Source organism: Schistocerca cancellata, chromosome 12, assembly GCF_023864275.1.
Source record: "Schistocerca cancellata isolate TAMUIC-IGC-003103 chromosome 12, iqSchCanc2.1, whole genome shotgun sequence".
Taxonomy (NCBI): domain Eukaryota; kingdom Metazoa; phylum Arthropoda; class Insecta; order Orthoptera; family Acrididae; genus Schistocerca; species Schistocerca cancellata.
The window spans coordinates 129,084,223-129,109,264 of record NC_064637.1 but is presented as its reverse complement, the minus strand read 5'-3'; the positions used below and the strand labels follow the sequence as shown (position 1 = coordinate 129,109,264).

The window sequence follows — 25,042 nt, the reverse complement described above, 5'->3', positions numbered from 1 at the left end:
TACTTTAAGTGTCTCATTTCCTAATCTAATTCCCTCAGCATCACCCTAGTTAATTAGACTACATTCCATTATCCTCGTTTTGCTTTTGTTGATGTTCATCTTATATCCTCCTTTCAAGACACATGCAAAAAATATTCAGTTAAATATGTTAGCTAGAGAAATGTATTCCCGACGTTTCGATACTGTACAATAATTATTTTTTATAAATAATTACTATTAAAAACAGTCTTGATCACGATTTATTTAACAAGGTGACCGATTTCGACCACAACTGTGGTCATCTTCAGACCATTGAGTAGGAACCTCTTTCTGTTGGAGTAGTGATTCTCCAACAGAAAGAGGTTCCTACTCAATGGTCTGAAGATGACCACAGTAGTGGTCGAAATCGGTCACCTTGTTAAATAAATCGTGATCAAGACTGTTTTTAATAGTAATTATTTACAAGACATTGATCACTGCTGTTCCCGTAATGCATTCAAAAGTAATTCAATTATTTTTTGGTGTTGCGGTTTTTCCGTTAATGTAATAAACAACGTGTGTGCTGTGGCGCCGGTGAATCACCTGAGGTCGTGAGTCACCTCAGACGAGCTAACCTCCGTGGCGCCGGTCTGCGCCGCGGGTCTGCCTACACGCAGGGGGCAGCCGGCCGGCGGACAGACTACCTCAACGGCGCGGGCCTTGAGGAGAGCCCGCGGCGACCTTCCTCCACTCCGCGATCCCCCACCAGGGGCGGCGCCGGCCGCGTGCTGGCGGCGTGGAGGGGGGAGTCGCCGCACAGATAGCGGCCAGGGGGGGACGACAATAGCCGCAGCCGCAGACAAGGGCAGTGCGACCCGGGACGCCCAGCGCGAGCCATCCGCGAGTGCGCCGGACTGGGGAAAACCGCGAGAAAGAGCAGCCGCCGCGCTCTGTGACCTGTGTGCGCGCGTGTGTTTGTGTACCATCTGGTCAGGGAGTGCGGTGAACAGGAGCAACAGCAGCGAGGAACCCAGCCAGCGACCACCTCTCCCAGACAGCGCGCTTCATCGTAAGGAATGGCATCGGCAGCGGCGGAGGTCAGTGTGCGCCTAAGCCGCGGGTTGTCGCTCTTCGGTACAGTCGTAGGCACCACGCACTGACTAAAGCAGCTGCGAAGACAGGGCTCACGAGGAGACAGTTCGGGAATGGGATTTTCGTAATTTTTTTTTTGCTTATGATACGTGCAATCTAAAACTCAGATATTCGCAAAGTATTTCGATGCATCCAGAATGAGATTACCACTCTGCAGTAGAGATGGGGGATCCGCTCTTGAACTAATTCATAGAGTTCAATCTTTCAAAGGAGTGAACAATCAGTGATTCAGAAAAAAAGAACGGTAGCTCCAAACGTTTCCCACGGCAGAGAGAGAGAGAGAGAGAGAGAGAGAGAGAGAGAGAGAGAGAGAGAGAGAGAGAGCATATCAGCAGCGCCTCTGCTGGTCAGAGCACAGTGCACTCCACACAACACAGCCAGCGCCGGCCTCTGCCCTGCTTCTACCTTGGCTGCCTGCATTGTGCAGTGCCCCATTGGATTTTGTGTTTCACATATGCCGTGCCGTCTCTGTGCATCCTCTGCCGCGTGCAGTGAGTGTCTGGCGCAGCTTAACTTAGCATCGCACTCTGTCGGCGATCGTTTCAGTCGCACGTCCTGCCCTCTGGGCAGTTGATGCGAGCAACAGGACAGAGAGCCACCTAGCGGATAACATAGGAACTACTTGCAAAAACCTGCCCGCAAGGGAACGGACGATTTGTCTCGGAGCGGGTGAGTTCACCGCTCCCCCCACCCTCGGAACTCGCCCTCTCAACGCTCTCCCCACCGTTCTCGACTCTAGCCAGAGCGTTGAGCAAAGCAACTCAGGTGTCACTCTGGTCTCTGCGGTCTTAGCTCACGCAGTAATACAGCTCGCGGCTCGAGCTACTCGACTCAGCGCTTCTGCATCGGAGTTCGTCTCTACTGGATATTGTTCTTCGTAGTAATACCGCTATGTATATTACATTATTATGTTATGTATACATCATTTGTTTTTATTTTATTTTTATTTGTTTAAAATGATCAGATTAGGTTCCTGACGACTCCTCTTACTATAAGATTTTTATTATGGACACTCGAATTTACGCTTTAATTACGAGCAAACCGATAAACGTATCCCAAAATGTGATACACCAATATTTTCCTTGTTTTATTCTGCGTAAGGCTATATGCAGCACTTTCGTTTTACAGTCAAATTTATATTTTTTTTCTTATTCTGGTACGGATTTTGCGATTTTAGCCGTTTTCGGAAGGAAACGTTCACTTTAAAAATATATGGCTTGCGATGTATTTGTATGAGGTTAATGAAATTTTAATACATTATAGCCAAATATATTGTTAATGTAAATCTCAAGTTACAACATTTTCCAATCACCCAGAAAACCACGATAGTGCAAAATAAATCAATAATCAAAAACTTTGTCATATCGTGGAAATTTCAATAAACAATACAAAATTCTTACTCATTATCTGTGTTACTTCAAAACAGGATCAAATAAGATCAAAATACAGGCATAGTACTGGAATAAACCAAGTTTAAAGGGCAATGTGCCTTCCATTTATTTTCTATTGTAAATGAGTGGTGAGTCACGAAAAAGAGCTAATTCATTTCAGGGAGTGAACAGTTCTGATCCGATCTCTGAAAAGAACAGTTTTGCCCATCTCTACTCTGCAATGGATTGTGCGCTGATATGAAATTTCCTGCAGATTAAAACTGTATGCCGGACCGAGACTCGAACTCGGGACCTTTGCCTTTCGCGGGCAAGTGCTCTACCACCTGAACTACCCAAGCACGACTCACGCCCCGTCCTCACAGCTTCACTTCTGCCAGTACCTCGTCTCCTACCTTCCAAACTTTACAGAAGCTCTCCCGCGAACCTTGCAGAAGTAGCACTCCTGAAAGAAAGGATATTGCTGACACATGGCTTAGCCACAGCCTGGGGATGTTTCCAGAATGAGCAACTTTAAAAATTTTTCGACAAAACCGACTCTCACGACGCGTACATTAGGATATTCTGCAGAACTGATTAGAATTTGTCACCTCGGTTCAGATATGTCCTGTTACCTAACAGGACCAGGGTCCGCCATGGGCCCTGATAACTTGTCCATGCATCATGGTATCGAAGCGCATACGGCGCGAATGGCGTCCTGTGGTACAGCCATTCGTGCTGCATTCACCTGGTTCCAATGATCATCTGTGGCAGTTGGCATTGTGTCACAGCACCATATCCCACACAATTTCGATTGGTGACAAGCCTGATGGTCCAAGGCAAGAGGCTGACATCCTGTGCCGCCAAGAAGGCATTCGTTCGTACAGCAGCATGTGGTCGTGCATTGTTTTGCTGAAAAATGGCGTCTGGGATGTTGTGCACAAGGGGCATGGCGACGGTCACAGGATGTCATTCACGTAGGTCACACTGTGCAATGGACGCACACCAACTGTGATCTGTGGTTGTACTCAACAGCAACCCACACCATAAGGACTCGACTTGGCACTAAGCAGTTAATGTGATACTCCCCCTGTCTGCGGCGAACCAAAATCCGGCCATCATTTTCAAACAGAAATTGGATTCGGCCGAAAACAGTGTCTGATGCCATTTCTGTCCCCAGTGACGTCCAGCATATTTCTGACCTTTCATCAAAGGTAGGTGGAGAAGTGGACGACTCGCACGTAACCCGTGCCATAATAAATGGAGACGGACTGTCACCCCTGATAGTGTATGATGTGTTACACGATTCCACCGTTGCACAAGAGCCGAGGAGGACTCAGATGTGTCCTGGAGCGCCATGAGGTGACGATCTTCTCGGAGGGGGATGGGGCGGGGGGTGGTCTGGGTGGTGCGACCTGACCCATCTCGTAGTGTTCTACAGCCTTCCGTGAACCGTTCTGCACACATCCGTTGCACTGCCGAAACACTTCGTCCCACACGAGCAGCAGTTTCCCCGAAGGATGCATCACATTCTCTCATGCGAGTAATGGGCCCTCTTTCGAACTCACGGTATTGCTCACACATATGTCTATGAGGCATCTGCACATCTGCTCGAGTTTACAGCGACAACGAGAGCCGCAGGCATTTTTTTTTCCGGTGTTGCGCCGCGATATCGATCTTGACCTCGAACCAGTGGCCCGACATGGTTCAAATGCTAAGCATTCAACCAGAACATACTGATGTAAATGTCCTCTGAATATCAACGTCCTGTCTGTAGTTGTTCAAGGTGTCCTGTGTTTTTTCTGGACATGTGTACAAAATTCATCAAATACGTGCTAATTGGCAATATCTGCACATCTTCTTGTTTTAAATTACTCATCGCATGCAATGGAAATGTAATTTCTGTTTATCGTAATTTTTTAATAGACTAGCAATTGCTAAATACGCCCATGTATCAGTCTGATATACGTCGTAATGTCGTTTTCCTCCCCTCTGTCTCTCACCTCCACACACCCATCTTGTTCCGCCACCTCCTCCTCCTCCTCCTACCCCTACCCCTCCCCCTCCCCCTCCTCCTCCCCCTGCCCCTCCCCCTGCCCCTCCCCCTCTCCCTCCCCCTCTCCCTCCCCCTCTCCCTCCCCCTCCCCCTCCCCCTCCCCCTCCCCCTCCCCCTCTCCCTCCCCCTCTCCCTCCCCCTTCCCCCCCTCCCTCTCTACCCGACCTACTCCCCCACCCTTCTTGGTCAACTCCTCCTGCCCCCTCTCTCTTTCCTCCACTCTCTCAGACCTTCAGCCTTGTTTATTGCTATTGCCGACGAAACCATGGTTGGGAACTGGTATCGCTTAAAATGAATGGGTGAGCTGGTTGGCATCATTGGTATACGGGAATATGGCAAACTTCTTCCGTCGCATAGTTTTAACCTGCACACGGGTTGGGTCACAAGGTATCGGACGATTCAGATTCCGTAGTAGTATTACATAGTCGGATTCACGAACGAAGGCGGTTGGCGCAGGTATACGCGTGAGCGGAGACTGTAGTGTTTGCCGGTTCCAAACGACAGATGCGATGCGCCTGTACACTTGCTTTGCGCTAGAGAGCGGCCATCCCGCAAACTGTGTGCCTCGCTGGCTGATGCAGAATTTGTCGCTCACCACCACCTTCAGCGGTGACAGCTCGCACCGAATGGAATAGAAGTTCAGAAAATACCTCGCTACAGTCACATAAAATGCTCAGATTGGTTGCAGAACGCTCAGAATACTACTGTTTATCTGTCTAAGACCTCGTAAAGTAGGTGCGCAACAGCAAGCCCAAGATGGCCCGCCGTCGTTCGTGACTCCCAACTGCAGTCATAAGCCGATAAGCCATAAATACAACTTTTCCTCTTTACTGTTAAAACCGACAAAACAGCACAGTCGTGTGTATACACTTATGGTTTAAAATTGTGCATAAGAAGAAACAATACGTGTATTGAAGATACGATTTGTCTAGTGTTTAAATTGCCCTACTGTCGTCGTTAAAACTGACTGCGGGAAAGAAACCGCACTTGTTTATCTTCAGCACGGCATATCGCAGCGTTTTCTTTCTCGCAGTCTGTGTTATAAGAAAACCTGTTTAAAAGATATATAGCATCGTGTAAAATTTTCAAGTAACTTGACCGAGAACTTCTCGACAAACAACATTAAACAACCACTTGCTTTTATATAGTAGTATAGATTGTTAATAAAGATTGTTTTAATTAAGAAAAACATTACAAATTTGGTAACACTCTTATAATATACCGTCCGCAGCTCGTGGTCTTGCGGTAGCGTTCTCGCTTTCCGCGCATGGGGTCCTGGGTTCGATTCCCGGAGGCGTCAGGGATTTTCCCTGCTTCGAGATGACTGGGTATTGTTGTGTCATGATCATCATTCATCCCCATTGCGGTCGTAGGAAGGCAATGGCAAACCCCCTCCACTACGACCTTGCCTAGTACGGCAGTGCGGGTCTCCCGCATCGTCCCCTATGCTCCTCGGAGTATGTGACCTCATCATATAATATATCTATAATTAATAATTTATATTTGTGATTAAAACTGGAATTTTACGCGCGATATGTAATTCAAAACAAGAAGACATGCATTTTTCATAAAAATGGTGACCTGTGTTAATTAGCATCTATTTGACGATTTTTACATTTACATGATGGAGGTATTTGAACCGAGCGAGACAAAAGAATGGAAAATAGGTCACGAAAATATTAGAAACGAATACTCATTGAATACTCAGTTACGGAGTGAGTTGTCGAAATAAGTAGCCATAATTTTAGTAAGTCAGGTGTCTGGGGATAACTTCAAAGTCGATTTTCTCGAGAATTTCTGACAGCTGCATCGAAGAACTTCGGGAGATTGATATTTGAGTTCTGGCATTCACATACGATAGACATAAAAAATTACAAAAATCCGACCGCAGGGTGGTCCCGTTGTCAGTTTAAGACAGAAAGCCAACCGTGACCGAGCTCCTTACAGAAAGTAGTGCTGTAGTCAGTTCAGATTTAGATACTACGAGCGTTACATCTGTTAATTTACAGCTTATACAGAATAGGTGCATGTTTCGAAGTTTCACAGCCCGTCAGAGTAGTCACCAGCAGTGTGTGTATCACCGGATGCTAGCGACTTGAAAGTCGTAGGACACATGGAGACGCGCCAGCTGTGTTGATAGAGTGGAGCGGTGTATTGCCCGTCGAATCTCTGTAACACTTCTGAAGTGAACGGCGTGAAGTGCCTTTCAGTTTCAGAATCGAGTTGAAGTCACAAGGGCTTAAGTCTGGATAATGCGGTCGGTGGTTGCCACGTTACTATCTTTAATTAGATTCAAAAAGGGTTACTTAGATGATTTAGTATAAATATTAAAAAAGGGTAGGTGTCATTAGTTGGTGGTTGCGCGTATTCTCGCCCGCAGTACGTGCGGCTCGGCACGGTAGTACAGCCAGTGTTTCGTATCGAGTTCAGCTTGGAGCTGAGAACGCAGCATATGAGGGAAATTAACCACCATCAAAAACATTTTCTAAATGTTTGCGGGGCCTGTGGGCGGCTGGTGTAAGCCGCACAACTGCGTCATTGTTAGTAGACGAATGGCCGAATCATTCTTTGCAAGCTTGTCTGAAAATCCTGCAAGATAAAAGCAGAGTTACCGGTCCAGGGACGTATAGCGTAAGACGCAAAAGTAATGACTGAACGCGGAAAGTTTTCGGTCATTAACCTCCACTAATAATGTGCCGTAGACGCATCTGTTCCAGCTGAAAACACACCACACAAATTAAAGATCGTGTAAAAGTGACGTGGTTTTTCTTACAAATATAAGGCAGAGTAACTTCAACTTGCTTTTCTTTCTTTCTTTTTTGCTGGTGCTGTTTTCCCGCAGTGACGCAGGGTCGGCCATGGTTAATCGGATGTAGCAAGGTTAATTTAAGGGGTGGCTGGATGCCCTTCCTGCCACCACCCCGTACCGCCCCCCCCCCCCCCCCCCCCCCCCCCGGGACGGAATTAGTGCACCCCAACAGTCTGCGTCGAGTGTAATCCATGGAATAGTGCGAGTGTGTTCAGATGTCTGTGAGGCGTGTAACTGTGGCGGGACGTGGGGACCAGCCCGGTATTAAGCTAGTGGGATGTGGAAAACAGCCTAAAAACCACATCCAGCCGGGCCGTCACTCCGGCCTCCGTCGTTAATCCGCCGGACGGATTCGATCTACATCTACATCTACATCCATACTCCGCAAGCCACCTGACGGTGTGTGGCGGAGGGTACCTTATCGGTTCTCCCTTCTATTCCAGTCTCATATTGTTCGTGGAAAGAAGGATTGTCGGTATGCCTATGTGTGGGCTCTAATCTCTCTGATTTTATCCTCATGGTCTCTTCGCGAGATATACGTAGGAGGGAGCAATATACTGCTTGACTCTTCGGTGAAGGTATGTTCTCGAAACTTCAACAAAAGCCCGTACCGAGCTACTGAGCGTCTCTCCTGCAGAGTCTTCCACTGGAGTTTATCTGTCATGTCCGTAACGCTTTCGCGATTACTAAATGATCCTGTAACGAAGCGTGCTGCTCTCCGTTGGATCTTCTCTATATCTTCTGTCAACCCTATCTGGTACGGATCCCACACTGCTGAGCAGTATTCAAGCAGTGGGCAAACAAGCGTACTGTAACCTACTTCCTTTGTTATCGGATTGCATTTCCTTAGGATTCTTCCAATGAATCTCAGTCTGGCATATGCTTTACCGACGATCAACATTATATGATCATTCCATTTTAAATCACTCCTAATGCGTACTCCCAGATAATTTATGGTATTAACTGCTTCCAGTTGCTGACCTGCTATTTTGTAGCTAAATGATAAACGATCTATCTTTGTGTATTCGCAGCACATTATACTTGTCTACATTGAGATTCAATTGCCATTCCATGCGTCAATTCGCTGCAGATCCTCCTGCATTTCAGTACAATTTTCCATTGTTACAACGTCTCGATACACCACAGCATCATCTGCAAAAAGCCTCAGTGAACTTCCGATGTCATCCACCAGGTCATTTATGTATATTGTGAATAGCAACGGTCCTATGACACTCCCTTGCGGCACACCTGAAATCACTCTTACTTCGGAAGACTTCTCTCCATTGAGAATGACATGCTGCGTCCGGTGATCTAGGAACTCCTCAATCCAATCACACAATTGTTCTGATAGTCCATATGCTCTTACTTTGTTCATTAAACGACTGTGGGGAACTGTATCGAACGCCTTGCGGAAGTCAAGAAACACGGCATCTACCTGTGAACCCGTGTCTATGGCCCTCTGAGTCTCGTGGACGAATAGCGCGAGCTGGGTTTCACATGACCGTCTTTTTCGAAACCCATGCTGATTCCTACAGAGTAGATTTCTAGTCTCCAGAAAAGTCATTATACTCGAACACAATACGTGTTCCAAAATTCTACAACTGATCGACGTTAGAGATATAGGTCTATAGTTCTGCACACCTGTTCGACGTCCCTTCTTGAAAAGAAGGCCGGCGCGCCTACCCGAGTCCAGGAAGCAGCGCGTTAGCGCTCTCTGCTAACCTGGCGGGTCGCAGAATAACTTTAACGACATACTACATTCAGAAAACATTATCTTTTACGTAATAATCTTTACAATGACCACAGCAGAATGGCGTCCGTACCTTGCGAGAGCCAGACAACGCCCCACAAAACTCACAAGAGATTACAAAACATCCGAAGTACAAAAATGTCGGACGAACGAAGTTTGTCCAGCGATAAGATATGTTGTTTTAGGAATGCACACACTCACGTAAGTGCGTAAATTTAAAGTAAGAGCACAGGTGCATCGTTTACAGAGGTATTTCACAAACAGTTCTTACATACGAAGTAGGATAAGTACAAAAACACGGTGCAACACTTCTCAGCCAATCGATCCAGCAAGTCAGTCACAACTCGCGCCATGCGCGCCCGAGCATTGTGCTGAAAAGCGATACATAGGCGGGGCCTGCACAAAGTGTCGCCACTTCTTTTTCTGAGCTGATCGTAGGCTGTGTTGCAAAAATGATTTAAGCCCTTGTCGCTCCAACTTCACTGCTAAGATGATTGGAAGTACTTCGTGGCATTCGCTTCAGAACCGTTAGATACGTCGGGCAACGGACGCTCCACTGTAACTGTCAACAGAACAGGCGCTGCTAAATGAGTCATGCGACTTCCACATAGTTCGCTACAGATTGTACACAATGCTGGTGACTGCTTTGACGGACAGTAAAACTTTGAAACGTGTGTCTACGCAACACCGACTCAAAGGAAGGCCTCGGCGCTTGTTTGTGACGTCATGTCAGCTAGGCACGGCGAACGCCAGGTCTGTTGCAGGCATACTCGTAATGATGGTGTCTCCCTCTCTGACACAGGAAAATGTGAAATTATTGGCGGTAGTTGACCAATACACATTGTTCTGAGAGATTTCTGCAATCAGTTAATTGTGCAATTCATTACACTTCTTAACAAATAGTGTACTCCTGAACTTAAATTTCCACCTGTTTTAAGGACTGACATACAAAAACAACTTCATGGTCCAGCAGCAACAGAATTCGTGCTTCTTTACCTTATTTGTAAATCTGCGGAAGTTACGTTTGTACTGGGTTGCTTTTACAAGAAACTGTGAACATATTGGTGCTCTTCTTTAGGTATTTTGGTTGACTACGGGGTGAGGAGCACCGAATGTTAATGAAATATCTTGCGATTGTACACGTTGGGGGAGGGGGTGGGGGACAGAAGAAGAGGCAAAAGAGATACTTGTTTTATCAAAAAAAAATTTTTTTATCTTATAAAGTTTCTCCTTTCAGTTGCAAGAAGGGGAATATTTATCTTTTCTAATGTGCATGTTTAAAAAAGTTTCTCAGCAGTATTTTCGATGTATGTGAAGATATTTTGTTTCCTGTTTAGAATTCCTTTCGTTGAAAAAGACTGTAATCTAATGACTGGAAGCAGTTGGACATTTACACATGTAAATTAGTTCACATTTCCTGTGACGATGTCAAACGAAAATAAATAAATATATAAAAGAAACGAATTAATTGTAAGGGGGTTGGAGTAAGTTTCGATAGCAAAATGGATCAAGTAAATGTAGTTACTTGAATGTAAAATTTCCGAAGCTTGCAATGGGGCAAAGCATCTTGTCATATTGATTTACGTTTGTTTCGACAGGATTCAGTAATACAGAACTATGATCATTTGTAGCTTTACGATAATAAGAAAATCTTTCATCTAAATAATACTGCAGAATCCAAAACAATACCAAACATTTTGTCCAAAAATAAGAGATTTATGGTGATAAGCGCGCCCAGGCGTTTCTGCCTGCAACAGACCTGGCGTTCGCCGTGCCTAGCTGACGTGACGTCACCAACAAGCGCCGAGGCCTTCCTTTGAGTCGGTGTTGGTCTACGCCGGAGAGCCAAAGAAACTGGTACTCCTGCCTAATATCGTGTAGGGCCCCCGCGAGCACGCAGAAGTGCCACAGCACGACGCGGCATGGACTCGACTATTGTCTGAAGTACTGCTGGAGGGAATTGACACCATGAGTCCTGCAGGGCGGTCTATAAACCCCTAAGAGTACGAGGCGCTGGACATCTCTTCTGAACAGGACGGGCATCTCAGATATGCTCAATAATGTTCATGTCTGGGGAGTCTGGTGGCCAGCGGAAGTGCTTAAACTCAGATTTCCTGGAGTCACTCTGCAGTAATTCTGGATGTATGAGGTGTCGCATTGTCCTGCTGGAATTGCCCAAGTCCGTCGGAATGCACAATGGACATGAATGCAAGTGATCAGACAGGATGCTTAAGTACCTGTCACCTGTCAGAGTTGTATCTATGCGTATTAGGGGTCCTATATCACTCCAGCTGCACACGCCCCACACCATTACAGAGCCTCCACCAGCTTGAACAGTCCCTTGCTGACATCAAGGGTCCATGCATGCGTGACATTGTCTCCATACTCGTACACGTCCATCCAACCGATACAATTTGAAACTCGTCCGACGCGGCAACATGTATCCAATCACCAACAGTCCAGTGTCGGCGTTGACGCGCGCAAGTGAGTCACGAAGGGTACACGACTGGGCCTTCGGCTCCGAAAGCCCATATCGTTTCGTCGAATGGTTCGCATGCTGACACTTATTTATGGCCCAGCACTGAAATCTGCAGCAATTTGCGGAATGGCTGAACTTATGTCACGTTTAACGATTCTCTTCAGTCGTCGTTGGTCCCGTTTTTGCAGGGTCTTTTTCCGGCCGCAGCGATGTCAGAGATTTGATGTTTCACTGAATTCCTGATATTCATCGTACACTCGTGAAATGGTCGTACGGGGAAAACCTCACTTCATCGCTACGAGATGCTGTGTCCCATCGCTCGAGCGCCGGCTATAACAGCACATTCAAAACCACTTAAATCTTGATAACCTGCCATTGAAGCAACCGATGTAACAACTGCGGCACACACTTGTCTTACATAGGCGTTGCCGACCGCAGCGCCATATTCTGACTGTTTATATATCTCTGTATATGAATACCCATGGCTATACCAGTTTCTTTGAAGCTTCAGTGTATTTTGTATGAGTTGCAGTATAAATAGCCTCCAATACTAACCCCCTGCTTACCAGGAAATCTGTATACCGTTGCCTCCCACTCGGCCCTCTCGGGCCGTATTGCTTAAATTGACAATACTTTGGTTTCTTATGAAGTGACCTACTTTTGAGGTATAAACATTTTTAAAATTTTACTTATTTTAAGTTTACATTTTAAAAATCGCAATGTTTATACTCTTATTCGTGGCTTTTGTTGTTGTTGCAAAATTGCGCAGGGTCTACAGACCATAGCAGACTGTTCCGAGCATAGGGATTTGGTGCACTTGTAACCTGACTTTTTCTGCTTTCTTCCCTACACAATATGCGCATCTCCTTATCTGAGCTGGTGCTTTCACTGACATTCCTGGATCCGGTGCTACTAATGAATTTATTAACTCCTTTACCACTGCTACTTGTTTTCCCAAATTGATGATGAAAGTCTGACGCCTCGTTTTTCTTATTGGTAGCCAGCCAGCATTATTCAAATTATGCATGCATTTATTGCACCTACATCGATCATGCTGAAGAAAATCACCAATGGCCAGCGCCTTGTTTTTGTCTTCAAACTGTAACATCACGTCTCCTGGGGCGTGATGTCAATGCCGCCCTTTGTGGCATTATATGCCATTATAACTTCAGGCTTGTTTTTACTTGTGATTTTGACATAGTTGGTTGGTCATGGAGAGAATTAAGGACTGCAACAACTTTGTTTCCCAGGGAACATCGGAGGCTATCATCGCAGCTGGTTGAAAACAAATAATGTTGAGCATACTTCACGTCCTATAGGTGTAACAAAATCGGCTGGTAGTTAACCTTTGTTTTTCCTCATAGTCCGACTACAGCCAGATTTTTTGACAGCAAATAATGAACTAAATCGAGAGATGTAAAACAAAAATCTCACAGGTGATATTACGCCCAGACAAGTTGAATCTCCAGGGTTTTAACAGCATTCTCTGCAAGTCGCACGACTCTGGTTTCTTCCTCCTTCCCCAAATACATTTTCATCTTCCAGCAGTAGCTTGTCGCACTGTCACGAATTGCCCAGAACTTTATCCCGTGTTTACCAGGTTTCGATGGGATGTGTTGGAAAGTGAACTCGAAATGTGACCTTTCAGCAACACTATCATCTGAACTGGGAGGTCGGTAAAAGGATCCAATTATTATTTTATTCCGGTTGCCAACAATGACCTCTGCGCATGTTAACTCACAGGAAGAATCTACTTCAGTTTCGCGACAAGTTAAACTCACAGGAAGAATCTACTTCAGTTTCGCGACAAGTTAAACTACTTCTGACAGCAACAAACACACCATCGCCAACCGTTTTAGCCTATCTTTTCGGAACACCGTTCATCCACGGTCATGCACCATACTGCAATGTAGGCATCCTCAAGCACAGTTTCCCACATCTCAAAAATTTCTGTGATTGGTTCCGATTAGTCACTTTATCTGTATTCACGTCGCGCAGCTGCAATGTCAAAGCGCAACACCCTCGAATAGCATGGAAGCGGCATTGAGACATAATCTCATTAAACAGTGGTTGGCCATTTCAACACTCCAAAGGTGACTGATACCTCATTTCTTGACTTGTAAACTACAGTCAGGATCAGAACACCAAAGAACTTCCATTTCATGCATTTCTATTCCCACCCAGTCCTCGTAAACGATCCGAAGTTCCTTCTTGGCCCACATACAAACTTTGTCAATGAGTGCACACGAAAGAATAACACAAGATTCTTCATTGTCGCAATTCACAGTCGAATAACTTGTAGGTCCCTGATCTTCTTTCAATGCATCATTTTTTGCTCCGCCTACTAGAAATTCCAACTTAAGGAGCTGTAGTCCATATTTCATTCCCACACACAACAGAATTTGCACTAAATTGTTCTTATTCGTCTGCGGAAAGGGATTCTTCATGATCATCATCTTCGTGTAGTTCTGAGTTTTCAGCGACATCTACGCCGTTATTGTCATGACTGGAAGATTCACATTCACTACGGGCGTTTTCAGAATCAGAAGACTGCTCGAACAATTTCCTTATCTCCTCATCTGACAGTTCTCTTCTCCGTAACATTTTCAGTTGTCATGAAATAATGCACCAAAATAATCAGGTGCTTTTCACAAGGAGGACTGTTGAACACTGCAAGAATAACAGCGCGAGTCAACTACGGCCAATGACCTAACAGACATCTGGTTGTTGAAACATTGTTTTTAAACGCATGGGCCTGCGTGGCCCGTATGGGAGGATACGTGCACCAACGGTTTAACATAAAGCCATAGGTAAATTTTTATAATCTTTTCCAATATTATGATTAACTTGATAAATCAGAAAGTCATAAAATTTCATTAAAATAGTGTATAGGTACTAAGAGAGAAGATATTAAACATCAGGGACGGTCCACTGATGCCCGATGGTAGATAAAGGGTCAAAGTTCCCACTATTGAGTTTCAGCAGAGACAAGAAATTGACTGACTGAATAAAAAGAATAACGGGAAAAAAGGAGATGGTGGATTAGAAAGTGCACTATATTATCTGATGTACGTGGAAGTCGAGAGAGGTACCCCGATCATTTCAATAACCTACTACAAGTGTCTGAAGACAGGTTTGGTTACATAATGGAACGCGTTCCTGCACTGATATCCGAATCAATTACTAAGATCAGACAGGCAGTAGCTGCAACACGAAAACTTAGTGACATCACGCTGTTTACACTCAGCAAACTTGCTACAAGGGTCTGGAACTTTCCTATCCTGTTGCAAAAAGGAAAGTAACTAAATTAATGCCCGATAAAAAGGCACTAAAAAACCACTTACGCTGTTCATATGAACTCCCACAGGAGTTGACTGAGACTCTCAATGACACTTTCCAGATTCGTGAACGAAACCTGTAGCGAAACGCGCAGCTGTTCCTTGCTCTTCTCGTTTACCTGACATTCGGTACTGATCCCAGACTGGAGTTTTAGTACTCGTCGAATGAGGTTTTTTTTAGGTACGGTTTTGTTAGGTGCCACCTACTACGTAGGGGGACTACACTTGCCGAATGTGTGTGGCAACTGCCGCACCTGCGATTACCTTTACGTGGTCGCTCCACTTCATATCGCTTCTCACGCCTACGTCTTGATATGCTTCCAGTGTGTGACTATACAATAATGCGCCAATCCGCATATTCATGCTCAGCATGGTACATTTGATTTTATTGAGGGTCAACTACCAAGTTTGAACTGCCTGCAGATTTTGCTGCAATTCGCTACAATTTTCTAGCGGTTAGACTCCTGTGTTCGCAGTTTCAGCATCAACGAAAATCTTTATGGAACTTCCGACGTTATAAAAAAAAAGAGTGTGTGAAATCTTATGGGACTGAACTGCTAAGGTCATCAGTCCCTAAGCTTACACACTACTTACCCTAAATTATCCTAAGGACAAACACACACATCCATGTCCGAGGGAGGACTCGAACCTCCCCCGGGATCAGCCGCAGAGTCCATGACTGCAGCGCCCCAGACCGCTCGGCTAATCCCGCGCGGCTCCGACGTTATCCACAAAGTAATTTATTTTCAGTGTGTTGCAGGAGGAATGGCCAGTATTCAGGGGTACAACAGAGACGATCATTCGAAGCAAAAAAGTCCAGTAAATATGCGCTCTAAAATGGATACGTTAAGAGCTATGACCTCTTCTCTATCTTCGATATTGCGAAACAAATGTCTTCCAGTGCATGCTCTTTGCTTTCCATATTTTGATAGATGGTAGCACAGGCCAAAACAAGAAAATAAAATGGCAGTATACGTGGGTTCAAAATGCATATCTGAAGAGCTATGGAGACTATTTCATTAGAAGAGATGTGTTTCACGGGATCGAGCCGAACAAGTGTGCATAGCTCTTTAAGGTATGCACGTTACAGCCCCTGTTTATTAAAGGGTTTTCTTCTTCTTCTTCTTCTTCTTCTTCTTCTTCTTCTTCTTCTTCTTCTTCGAATCGTTCCTGTCATAATACTGAATATCGAATATCCCTCCTAAAACACCTAGCATATTATGAATGGTGGACTCCATGTGGTTCCCAAGTCGTGCAGCGACCGTAAACCATAAAATTACCAAATATGCAGCAACCAGTCGCAAAATCATGTTTTATTCATTCACTTTTGCAAATCGATTTCAACTGATTAACAGTCATCATCGATGCTTTCAACCAATATGTGCCCTGAGTAGTAATACTGGTTAAGCAGAGGTCAAGACAGTATTACTACTCAGGGCACATATTGGTTGAAAGCACCGATGATGGCTGTTAATCAGTTGAAATCGATTTGCAAAAGTGAATAAATAAAACATGATTTTGCGAGTGGTTGCTGCATATTTGGTAATTTTACCTTGCATATTGTGAAAAGCCATACTCCTATGACCCATTTCCATGGCGTGCGCTCGAAGTTACTTTTACCTTACAAGAACTCTGTTAAAAATGTTATGCTGTGTGTGTTCTGTTTGTTAGTAGCTCTGCACTTTGGTGACAAAAGTCGTGTCATCCCTCGTAATATCGTGTCGGGCCTCATTTTGCACTGCGTAGTGCAATAACTCGACTTGACACCAACTCAACAAGTCGTTAGAAGTCCCATGCAAAAATACTGAGCCACAGTCCCTCTACAGCCGTTCATAGTTGCGAAAGTGTTGCCGGTGCAGGATTTGGTTCAAAATGGCTCTGAGCACTATGGGACTCAACTGCTGAGGTCATTAGTCCCCTAGAACTTAGAACTAGTTAAACCTCACTAACCTAAGGACATCACAAACATCTATGCCCGAGGCAGGATTCGAACCTGCGACCGTAGCGGTCTCGCGGTTCCAGACTGCAGCGCCAGAACCGCGCGGCCACTTCGGCCGGCAGGTGCAGGATTTTGTGCACGAACTGGCCTCTCCTTTACATCCCATAAATGGTCGGTGGAATTCATGACAGGCGATGTGGGTGGCCAGACCATTCACTCGAAGTGTCCAGAATGTTCTCCAAACTAGTCGGGAACAATTGCGGTTCGGAGACGTGGCCTCGTTGTTAGGAAATTACTGCGAAAGCAAAGAGAGCTTCACTCCAAATTTAAACGCAGCCAAAACCTCTCAGACAAACAGAAGCTAAACGATGTCAAAGTTAACGTAAGGAGGGCTATGCGTGAAGCGTTTAGTGAATTCGAAAGTAAAATACTAGGTACCGACTTGACAGAAAATCCTAGGAAGTTCTGGTCTTACGTTAAATCAGTAAGTGGCACGAAACAGCATGTCCAGACACTCCGGGATGATGATGGCATTGAAACAGAGGATGACAAGCGTAAAGCTGAAATACTAAACACCTTTTTCCAAAGCTGTTTCACATAGCAAGACCGCACTGCAGTTCCTTCTCTAAATCCTCTCACAAACGAAAAAAATGGCTGACATCGAAATAAGTGTCCAAGGAATAGAAAAGCAACTGGAATCACTCAACAGAGGAAAGTCCACTGGACCTGACGGGATACCAATTCGATTCTACACAGAGTACGCGAAAGAACTTGCCCCCCTTCTAACAGCTGTGTACCGCAAGTCTCTAGAGGAACGGAAGGTTCCCAATGATTGGAAAAGAGCACAGGTAGTCCCAGTCTTCAAGAAGGGTCGTCGAGCACATGCGCAAAACTATAGGCCTATATCTCTGACGTCGATCTGTTGTAGAATTTTAGAACATGTGTTTTGCTCGAGTATCATGTCGTTTTTGGAAACTCAGAATCTACTATGTAGGAATCAACATGGATTCCGGAAACAGCGATTGTGTGAGACCCAACTCGCTCTATTTGTTCATGAGACCCAGAAAATATTAGATACAGGCTCCCAGGTAGATGCTATTTCTCTTGACTTCCGGAAGGCGTTCGATACAGTTCTGCACTGTCGCCTGATAAACAAAGTAAGAGCCTACGGAATATCAGACCAGCTGTGTGGCTGGATTGAAGAGTTTTTAGCAAACCGAACACAGCATGTTGTTCTCAATGAAGAGCCGTCTACAGACGTTAAAGTAACCTCTGGCGTGCCACAGGGGACTCTTACGGGACCATTGCTTTTCACAATATATATAAATGACCAAGTAGATAGTGTCGGAAGTTCCATGTGGATTTTCGCGGACGATGCTGTAGTATACAGAGAAGTTGCAGCATTAGAAAATTGTAGCGAAATGCAGGAAGATCTGCAGCGGATAGGCACTTGGTGCAGGGAGTGGCAACTGACCCTTAACATAGACAAATGTAATGTATTGCGAATACACAGAAAGAGGGATCCTTTGTTGTATGATTATATGATAGCGGAACAAACACTGGTAGCAGTTACTTCTGTAAAATATCTGGGAGTATGCGTGCGGAACGATTAGAACTGGAATGGTCATATAAAATTGTTAGTAAGGTGGGTGCCAGGTTGAGATTCGTTGGGAGAGTCCTTATAAAATGTAGTCCATCAACAAAGGAGGTGGCTTACAAAACACTCGTTCGACCTATACTTGAGTATTGCTCATCAGTGTGGGATCCGCACCAGATCGGGTTGACGGAGATGTTTAACAAACTCAAGTGGCAGACTCTGCAAGAGAGGCGCTCTGCATCGCGGTGTAGCTTGCTCGCCAGATTTCGAGAGGGTGCGTTTCTGGATGAGGTATCGAATATATTGCTTCCCCCTACTTATACCTCCCGAGGAGATCACGAATGTAAAATTAGAGAGATTAGAGCGCGCACAGAGGCTTTCAGACAGTCGTTCTTCCCGCGAACCATACGCGACTGGAACAGGAAAGGGAGGTAATGACAGTGGCACGTAAAGTGCCCTCCGCCACACACCGTTGGGTGGCTTGCGGAGTATAAATGTAGATGTAGATGCAGATGTAGATGTAAAAGTCCATGAACGGCTGCAAATGGTCTACAAGTAGCCAGACGGAACCCTCTCCAGTCAAGGATCGGTTCAGTTGGACGAGATGATCCTGTCAGTCCCATGTACACACACACTCCACATACTATGGAGCCACGACCAGCTTACACTGTGCCTTGTCTACAGCTGGGGTCCATGGTTTCGTGGGGTCTGCGCCACGCTCAAAACCCTACCATCAGCTCTTACCAACTGCAATCGGCTCATCTGACCAGGCCACGGTTTTCCATTCGTCAGGGGTGCAACCGATATGGTCACGAGCCCAGGGTGGCGGTGCAGGCCGATATCGTACTGTTAGCAGAGGCACTCCCCTGGGTCACCTGCTATCATAGCCCACTCACGCCAAATTTGCTCGAGTTGTCCTAACGGATACGTTCGTCGTATGTCCCCCATTGCTGTATGCGGTTCTTCCACGGAGTGTTGCTTGTCTGTTATAACCGACAACTGTACGCAAACGCCGCTTCTCTCGGTTGTTAAGGGGAGGTTTACTATCTTTGGCCCGAAAAAAACATGTTCTTTGAGAATTTTTTTTCTCGGGAGGTGTTACAGATATCAATTCCAAATTTGGTCAAAATGATTATTGATATTTCCCTTCCAAAGTGCAATTTTTTCAACCGGAAATGTCGAAGAGAAAAGGCGGAAGTGCCGTCAGAACGAAACAAAATTTCGATGTGGACCTCCACGCGCGGTATGTTACAGGTCGTCTGAAATCAAAATAGAGTTGACCTTCTACATCTACATCTACATCCATACTCCGCAAGCCACCTGATGGTGTGTGGCGGAGGGTACCTTGAGTACCTCTATCGGTTCTCTCTTCTCTATCTTCGATACTGCGAAACAAATGTCTTCCAGTGCACGCTCTTTGCTTTCCATATTTTGATAGATGGTAGCACAGGTCAAAACAAGAAAATAAAATGGCAGTATACATGGGCTTCAAAGTGCATACCTGAAGAGCTATGGAGACTATTTCATTAGAAGAGATGTATTTCACGGGATCGAGCCGAACAAGTGCGCATAGCTGTGCGCTTAGCGAAGTACATAAGATTCTTTAGGAGCTGTACCTTATTTATTTGGACCATAGGAAACAAAATGGCGGCCTTTTAAAAAAATAGTGATTTTTTCATCGATTTTTCGACTTCGTCGGCTAAGTAAAAATATTTATAGTTGATGGGTCGGAATAAAAGTGGTACAACTCCTAGACAATTTAGTTAGCTTCGTCGGAAACAAAGAATCATGCCAATCGGTTCAGTAGATTTGAAGTTACCATAACGCGCGATTAAAAAAACGTCATTTCGAGGAAAACGCAACGTACATTCAATCTGCTATTCCGGGTGCATAAACTAGTCCTCCCTCTTCCTCATAGAGGGCGTTCTGCTCGATCTGGGCCATCCTGCGCTGCTCCAGAGCCGCTCGTACGGCCGGTGACAAGCGGTTTTCGGCCGCTTGGATCTGGAGGTCGTCCGAATGCTTGGTGAACTGCGTCGAATAGAGTCCCAGGGTGACGTCCATCGTCGTCACGGTCTTCAGAATTGCTGAATACCGCTCGTTGAAGCTGCTCACTGCTAGGAAAGTCGCATTCTCCACAGTCTCCGCACCAGAATGCAAATGCTTGGGGGCTAACTTCCAAACAAACGCGTTCAAACTTTGATTTGAATTTTGTGTGTTTCTTCCCAAGCACCGGTACAATAACTCTTCCTCCGAAAGAAAACAAGTGGTGCGTGAAAAAGGCCGATTTCAGGCAGGTGCATTTTTTTGTTCAACCGCGAATAACAAACATTTCCTTTCGGCATTCGGAAAAACCATTTCAGGGGTGGATTCTAAACACTTTCATGGATCCAAAAATGCAATTAAGAAATCGATTTTTTGAACCAAAAGATAGTAAATCATCCCTTAAGTGAAGACCGTGTTGTCCGTGGAGAGAGGTAATCACTAAAATTTGTATTCTCCGCACACGCTTGACACTGTCGGTCTCGGAATATTGAATTGCCTAACGATTTCCGAAATGGAGTCTCCAATGCATTCTTGTTGTTGTGGTCTTCAGTCCAGAGACTGGTTTGATGCAGCTCTCCATGCTACTCTATCCTGTGCAAGCTTCTTCATCTCCCAGTACCTACTGCAACCTACATTCTTCTGAATATGTTTAGTGTACTCATCCCTTGGTCTGCCTCTACGATTTTTACCCTTTACGCAGCCCTCCCATACTAAATCGGTGATCCCTTGATGCCTCAGAACATGTCCTACCAACCGGTTCCTTCTTCTTGACAAGTTGTGCCACAAACTTCTCTTCTCCCCAATTGTATTCAATACCTCCTCATTAGTTATGTGATCTACTCTACCCATCTAATCTTCAGCATTTTTCTGTTGCACCACATTTCGAAAGCTTCTATTCTCTTCTTGTCCATTCTATTTATCGTCAACGTTTCACTTCCATACATGGCTACACTCCATACAAATACTTCCAGAAACGACTTCCTGACAATTAAGTCTATACTCGATATTACCAAATTTCTCTTCTTCAGAAACGCTTTCCGTGCCATTGCCAGTCTACATTTTATATTCTCTCTACTTCGACCATCATCAGTTATTTTGCTCCCCAAATAGCAAAACTCCTTTACTACTTTGTCTCATTTACTAATCTAATTCCCGCAGCAACACCCGATTTAATTCGACTACATTCCATTATCCTCGTTTTGCTTTTGTTTATGTTCTTCTTATATACTCCTTTCAAGACACTGTCCATTGCGTTCAACTGCTCTTCCAGGTCCTTTGCTGTCTCTGTCAGAATTACAATGTCATCGGCGAACCTCAAAGTTTTTATTTCTTCTCCATGGATTTTAATACCTACTCCGAGCTTTTCTTTTGTTTCCTTTGCTGCTTGTTCAATATACAGATTGAATAGCATCGGGGATAGGCTACAACCCTGTCTCACTCCCTTCCCAACCACTCTTTCCCTTTCATGCCCCTCGACTCTTATAACTGTCACCTGGTTTCTGTCCAAATTGTAAATAGGCTTCGTTCCCTGTATTTTACCCCTGCCACCTTCAGAATTTGATAGAGAGTATTGAAGTCAACATTGTCAAAAGCTTTCTCTAAGTCTACAAATGCTAGAAACGTAGGTTTCTCTTTCCTTAGTCTAATTTCTAGGGTCAATATTGCCTCACGTGTTCCAACATTTCTACGGAATCCAAACTGATCTTCCCCGAGGTCGACTTCTACCAGTTTTTCCATTCGGCTGTGCAGAATACGCGTTAGTATTTTGCAGCTGTGACTTATTACACTGATAGTTCGGTAATTTTCACATCTGTCAACACCTGCTTTCTTTGGGATTGTAATTATATTCTTCTTGAAGTCTGAGGGTATTTCGCGTGTCTCATACATTTTGCTCACCAGATGGTAGAGTTTTGTCAGTACTGGCTCTCCCAAGGCTGTCATTAGTTCTAATGGAATGTTGTCTACTCCCGGGGCCTTGTTTCGACTCAGGTCTTCCATTGCTCTGTCAAACTCTTCACGCAATATTGTATCTCCCATTTCATCTTCATCTACCTCCTCTTCCATTTCCATAATATTGTCCTCAAGAACATCGCCCTTCTTTGCTCAGAACTGGGTTTGCATCTGAGCTCTTGATATTCATGGAAGTCGTCCTCTTTTCTAGAAAGGTCTCTTTAATTTTCTTGTAGGCAGTATCTGTCTTACCCCTAGTGAGATAAACCTCTACATCCTTACATTTGTCCTCTAGCCATCCCTGCTTAGCCATTTTGCACTTACTGTCGATCTCATTTTTGAGACGTTTGTATTCTTTTTTGCCTGCTTCATTTACTGCATTTTTATATTTTCTCTTTTCATCAATTAAATGCAGTATCTCTTCTGTTACCCAAGGATTTCTATTAGCCTTCGTCTTTTTACCTACTTGGTCCTCTGCTACCTTCACTATTTCGTGCCTCGAAGCTACTCATTCTTCTTCTACTGTATTTCTTTCCACCAATCTTGTCAATCGTTCCCTAATGCTCTTCCTGAAGCTCTGTACAACCTCTGGTTCTTTCAGTTTATCCAGGTCCCATCTCGTCAATTTACCACCTTTTTGCAGTTTCTTCAGTTTTAATCTACAGTTGATAATGCATCTAGCTCCAAAAACCATCCCGCGTTTAAAGTCTGTTAATTCCCGTCGTTCGGAAATCCTTTCACCTGAGTACAAATAGCAGCTTCGCCATTGCTACTACCGCCACCTGTGTGTGTCCATATCAGTATGCCATGACATTTTTCACCTCACTGTACAAACGAACCCCACAGGTGGTCTCTTGATAGTCCGTCAGCCTTGTTTGTGCATACAGATGAACCCGCCCACAACTTTGTGGACTGGCGCGGCACCTTCCCGAGGCCGGCGGCTATCGCATCACGCCCGCCTCTTCCGTCGGCTACCCACGCCCCACGCCAGATTAGAATGCAATGCGCTGCGGTGTGTTTCGCGGAATGCCCTGCCTCCGCGCTGACACCTCAGCGGCTACACTGAGCGAGCGAACTCTCCAGCGTTCGACTACGCAGGCGCGGCTGCCTCCCTCCGCCCGGTTCACCGTTCCTGGAATCAGCGCTTCCCGCCACCCCTGTGTGGGTCGTCCCCCGCCCTACTGATCATTCGCCTTACTACCCGTGTCAGTCATTTTACCTCTCGTGGCGCTCGCATGACACTACAGATTTGCTTCTAAATCATTTTACGTACGAAGCTGCAGTAGCTGGACAAAAATGGTTATATTCGGGCTTGCACACAAATGCAGACGCTAGTCAAGCCAGTTACGCTGTAGTACACTACTGGCCATTAAAATTGCTACACCAAGAAGAAATGCAGATGATAAACGGGTATTCATTGAACAAATATATTATACTAGAACTGACATGTGATCTCATTTTCACGCAATTTGGGTGCATAGATCCTGAGCAATCAGTAGCCACAACAACCACCTCTAGCCGTAACAACGGCCTTGAAAAGCCTGGACATGGAGTCAAACAGAGCTCGGAAGGCGTGTACAGGTACAGTTGCCCATGCAGCTTCAACACCATACCACAGTTCATCAAGAGTAGTGACTGGCGTATTGTGACGAACCAGTTGTTCGGCCACCATTGACCAGAAGTTTTCAGTTGGTGAGAGATCTGGAGAATGTGCTGGCTAGGGCAGCAGTCGAACATTTTCTGTATCCAGAAAGGCACGTACAGGACCTGCAACATGCGGTCGTGAATTATCCTGCTGAAACGTAGGGTTTCGCAGCGATCGAATGAAGGGTAGAGCGACGGGTCGTAACACATCTGAAATGTAACGTCCACTGTTCAAAGTGCCGTCATTGCGAACAAGAGGTGACCGAGACGTGTAACCAATGGCACCCCATACCATCACGCCAGTTGATACGTCAGTATGGCGATAACGAATAGACGCTTCCAAGTGCGTTCACCGCGATGTCGCCAAAGACACGGATACAACTATCATGATGCTGTAAACAGAACCTGGGTTCATTCGAAAAAATGACGTTTTGCCATTCGTGCACCCAGGTTCGTAGTTGAGTACACCATCGCAGGCGCTCCTGTCTGTGATGCAGCGTCAAGGGTAACCGCAGCCACGGTCTCCGAGCTGATAGTCCATGCTGCTGCAAACGTCGTCGAACTGTTCGTGCAGATGGTTGTTGTCTTGGAAACGTCCCGATCTGTTGACTTAGGGATCGAGACGTGGCTGCACGATCCGTTACAGCCATGTGTATAAGATGCCATTCATATCTACTGCTAGTGATACGAGGCCGTAGAGATCCAGCACGGCGTTCCGTATTACCCTCCTGAACCCACCGATTCCATATTCTGCTAACACTCATTGGATCTCGACCGACGCGAGCAGCAATGTCGCGATACGATAAATCGCAATCGCGATAGGCTACAATCCGACCTTTATCAAAGTCGGAAACGTGATGGTACGCATTTCTCCTCCTTACACGAGGCATCACAACAACGTTTCACCTAGCAACGCCGGTCAGCTGCTGTTTGTGTATGAGAAATCGGTTGGAAAGT

At 45.4% G+C, this 25,042-nt stretch overlaps 1 protein-coding gene across 1 annotated transcript in view; it reads left to right on the top strand.

Annotated features, from left to right (window-relative positions):
• The first annotated feature begins 806 nt into the window (after positions 1-806).
• LOC126109884 (calcium-binding mitochondrial carrier protein Aralar1) overlaps positions 807-25,042 on the top strand; it is a 702,128-nt gene continuing 677,892 nt past the window's right edge. The window contains exon 1 of the mRNA XM_049914970.1: positions 807-1,055. Coding sequence (XP_049770927.1) covers positions 1,035-1,055 — 21 coding nt within the window. The 5' untranslated portion in view covers positions 807-1,034. The remainder of the gene's footprint in view (positions 1,056-25,042) is intronic.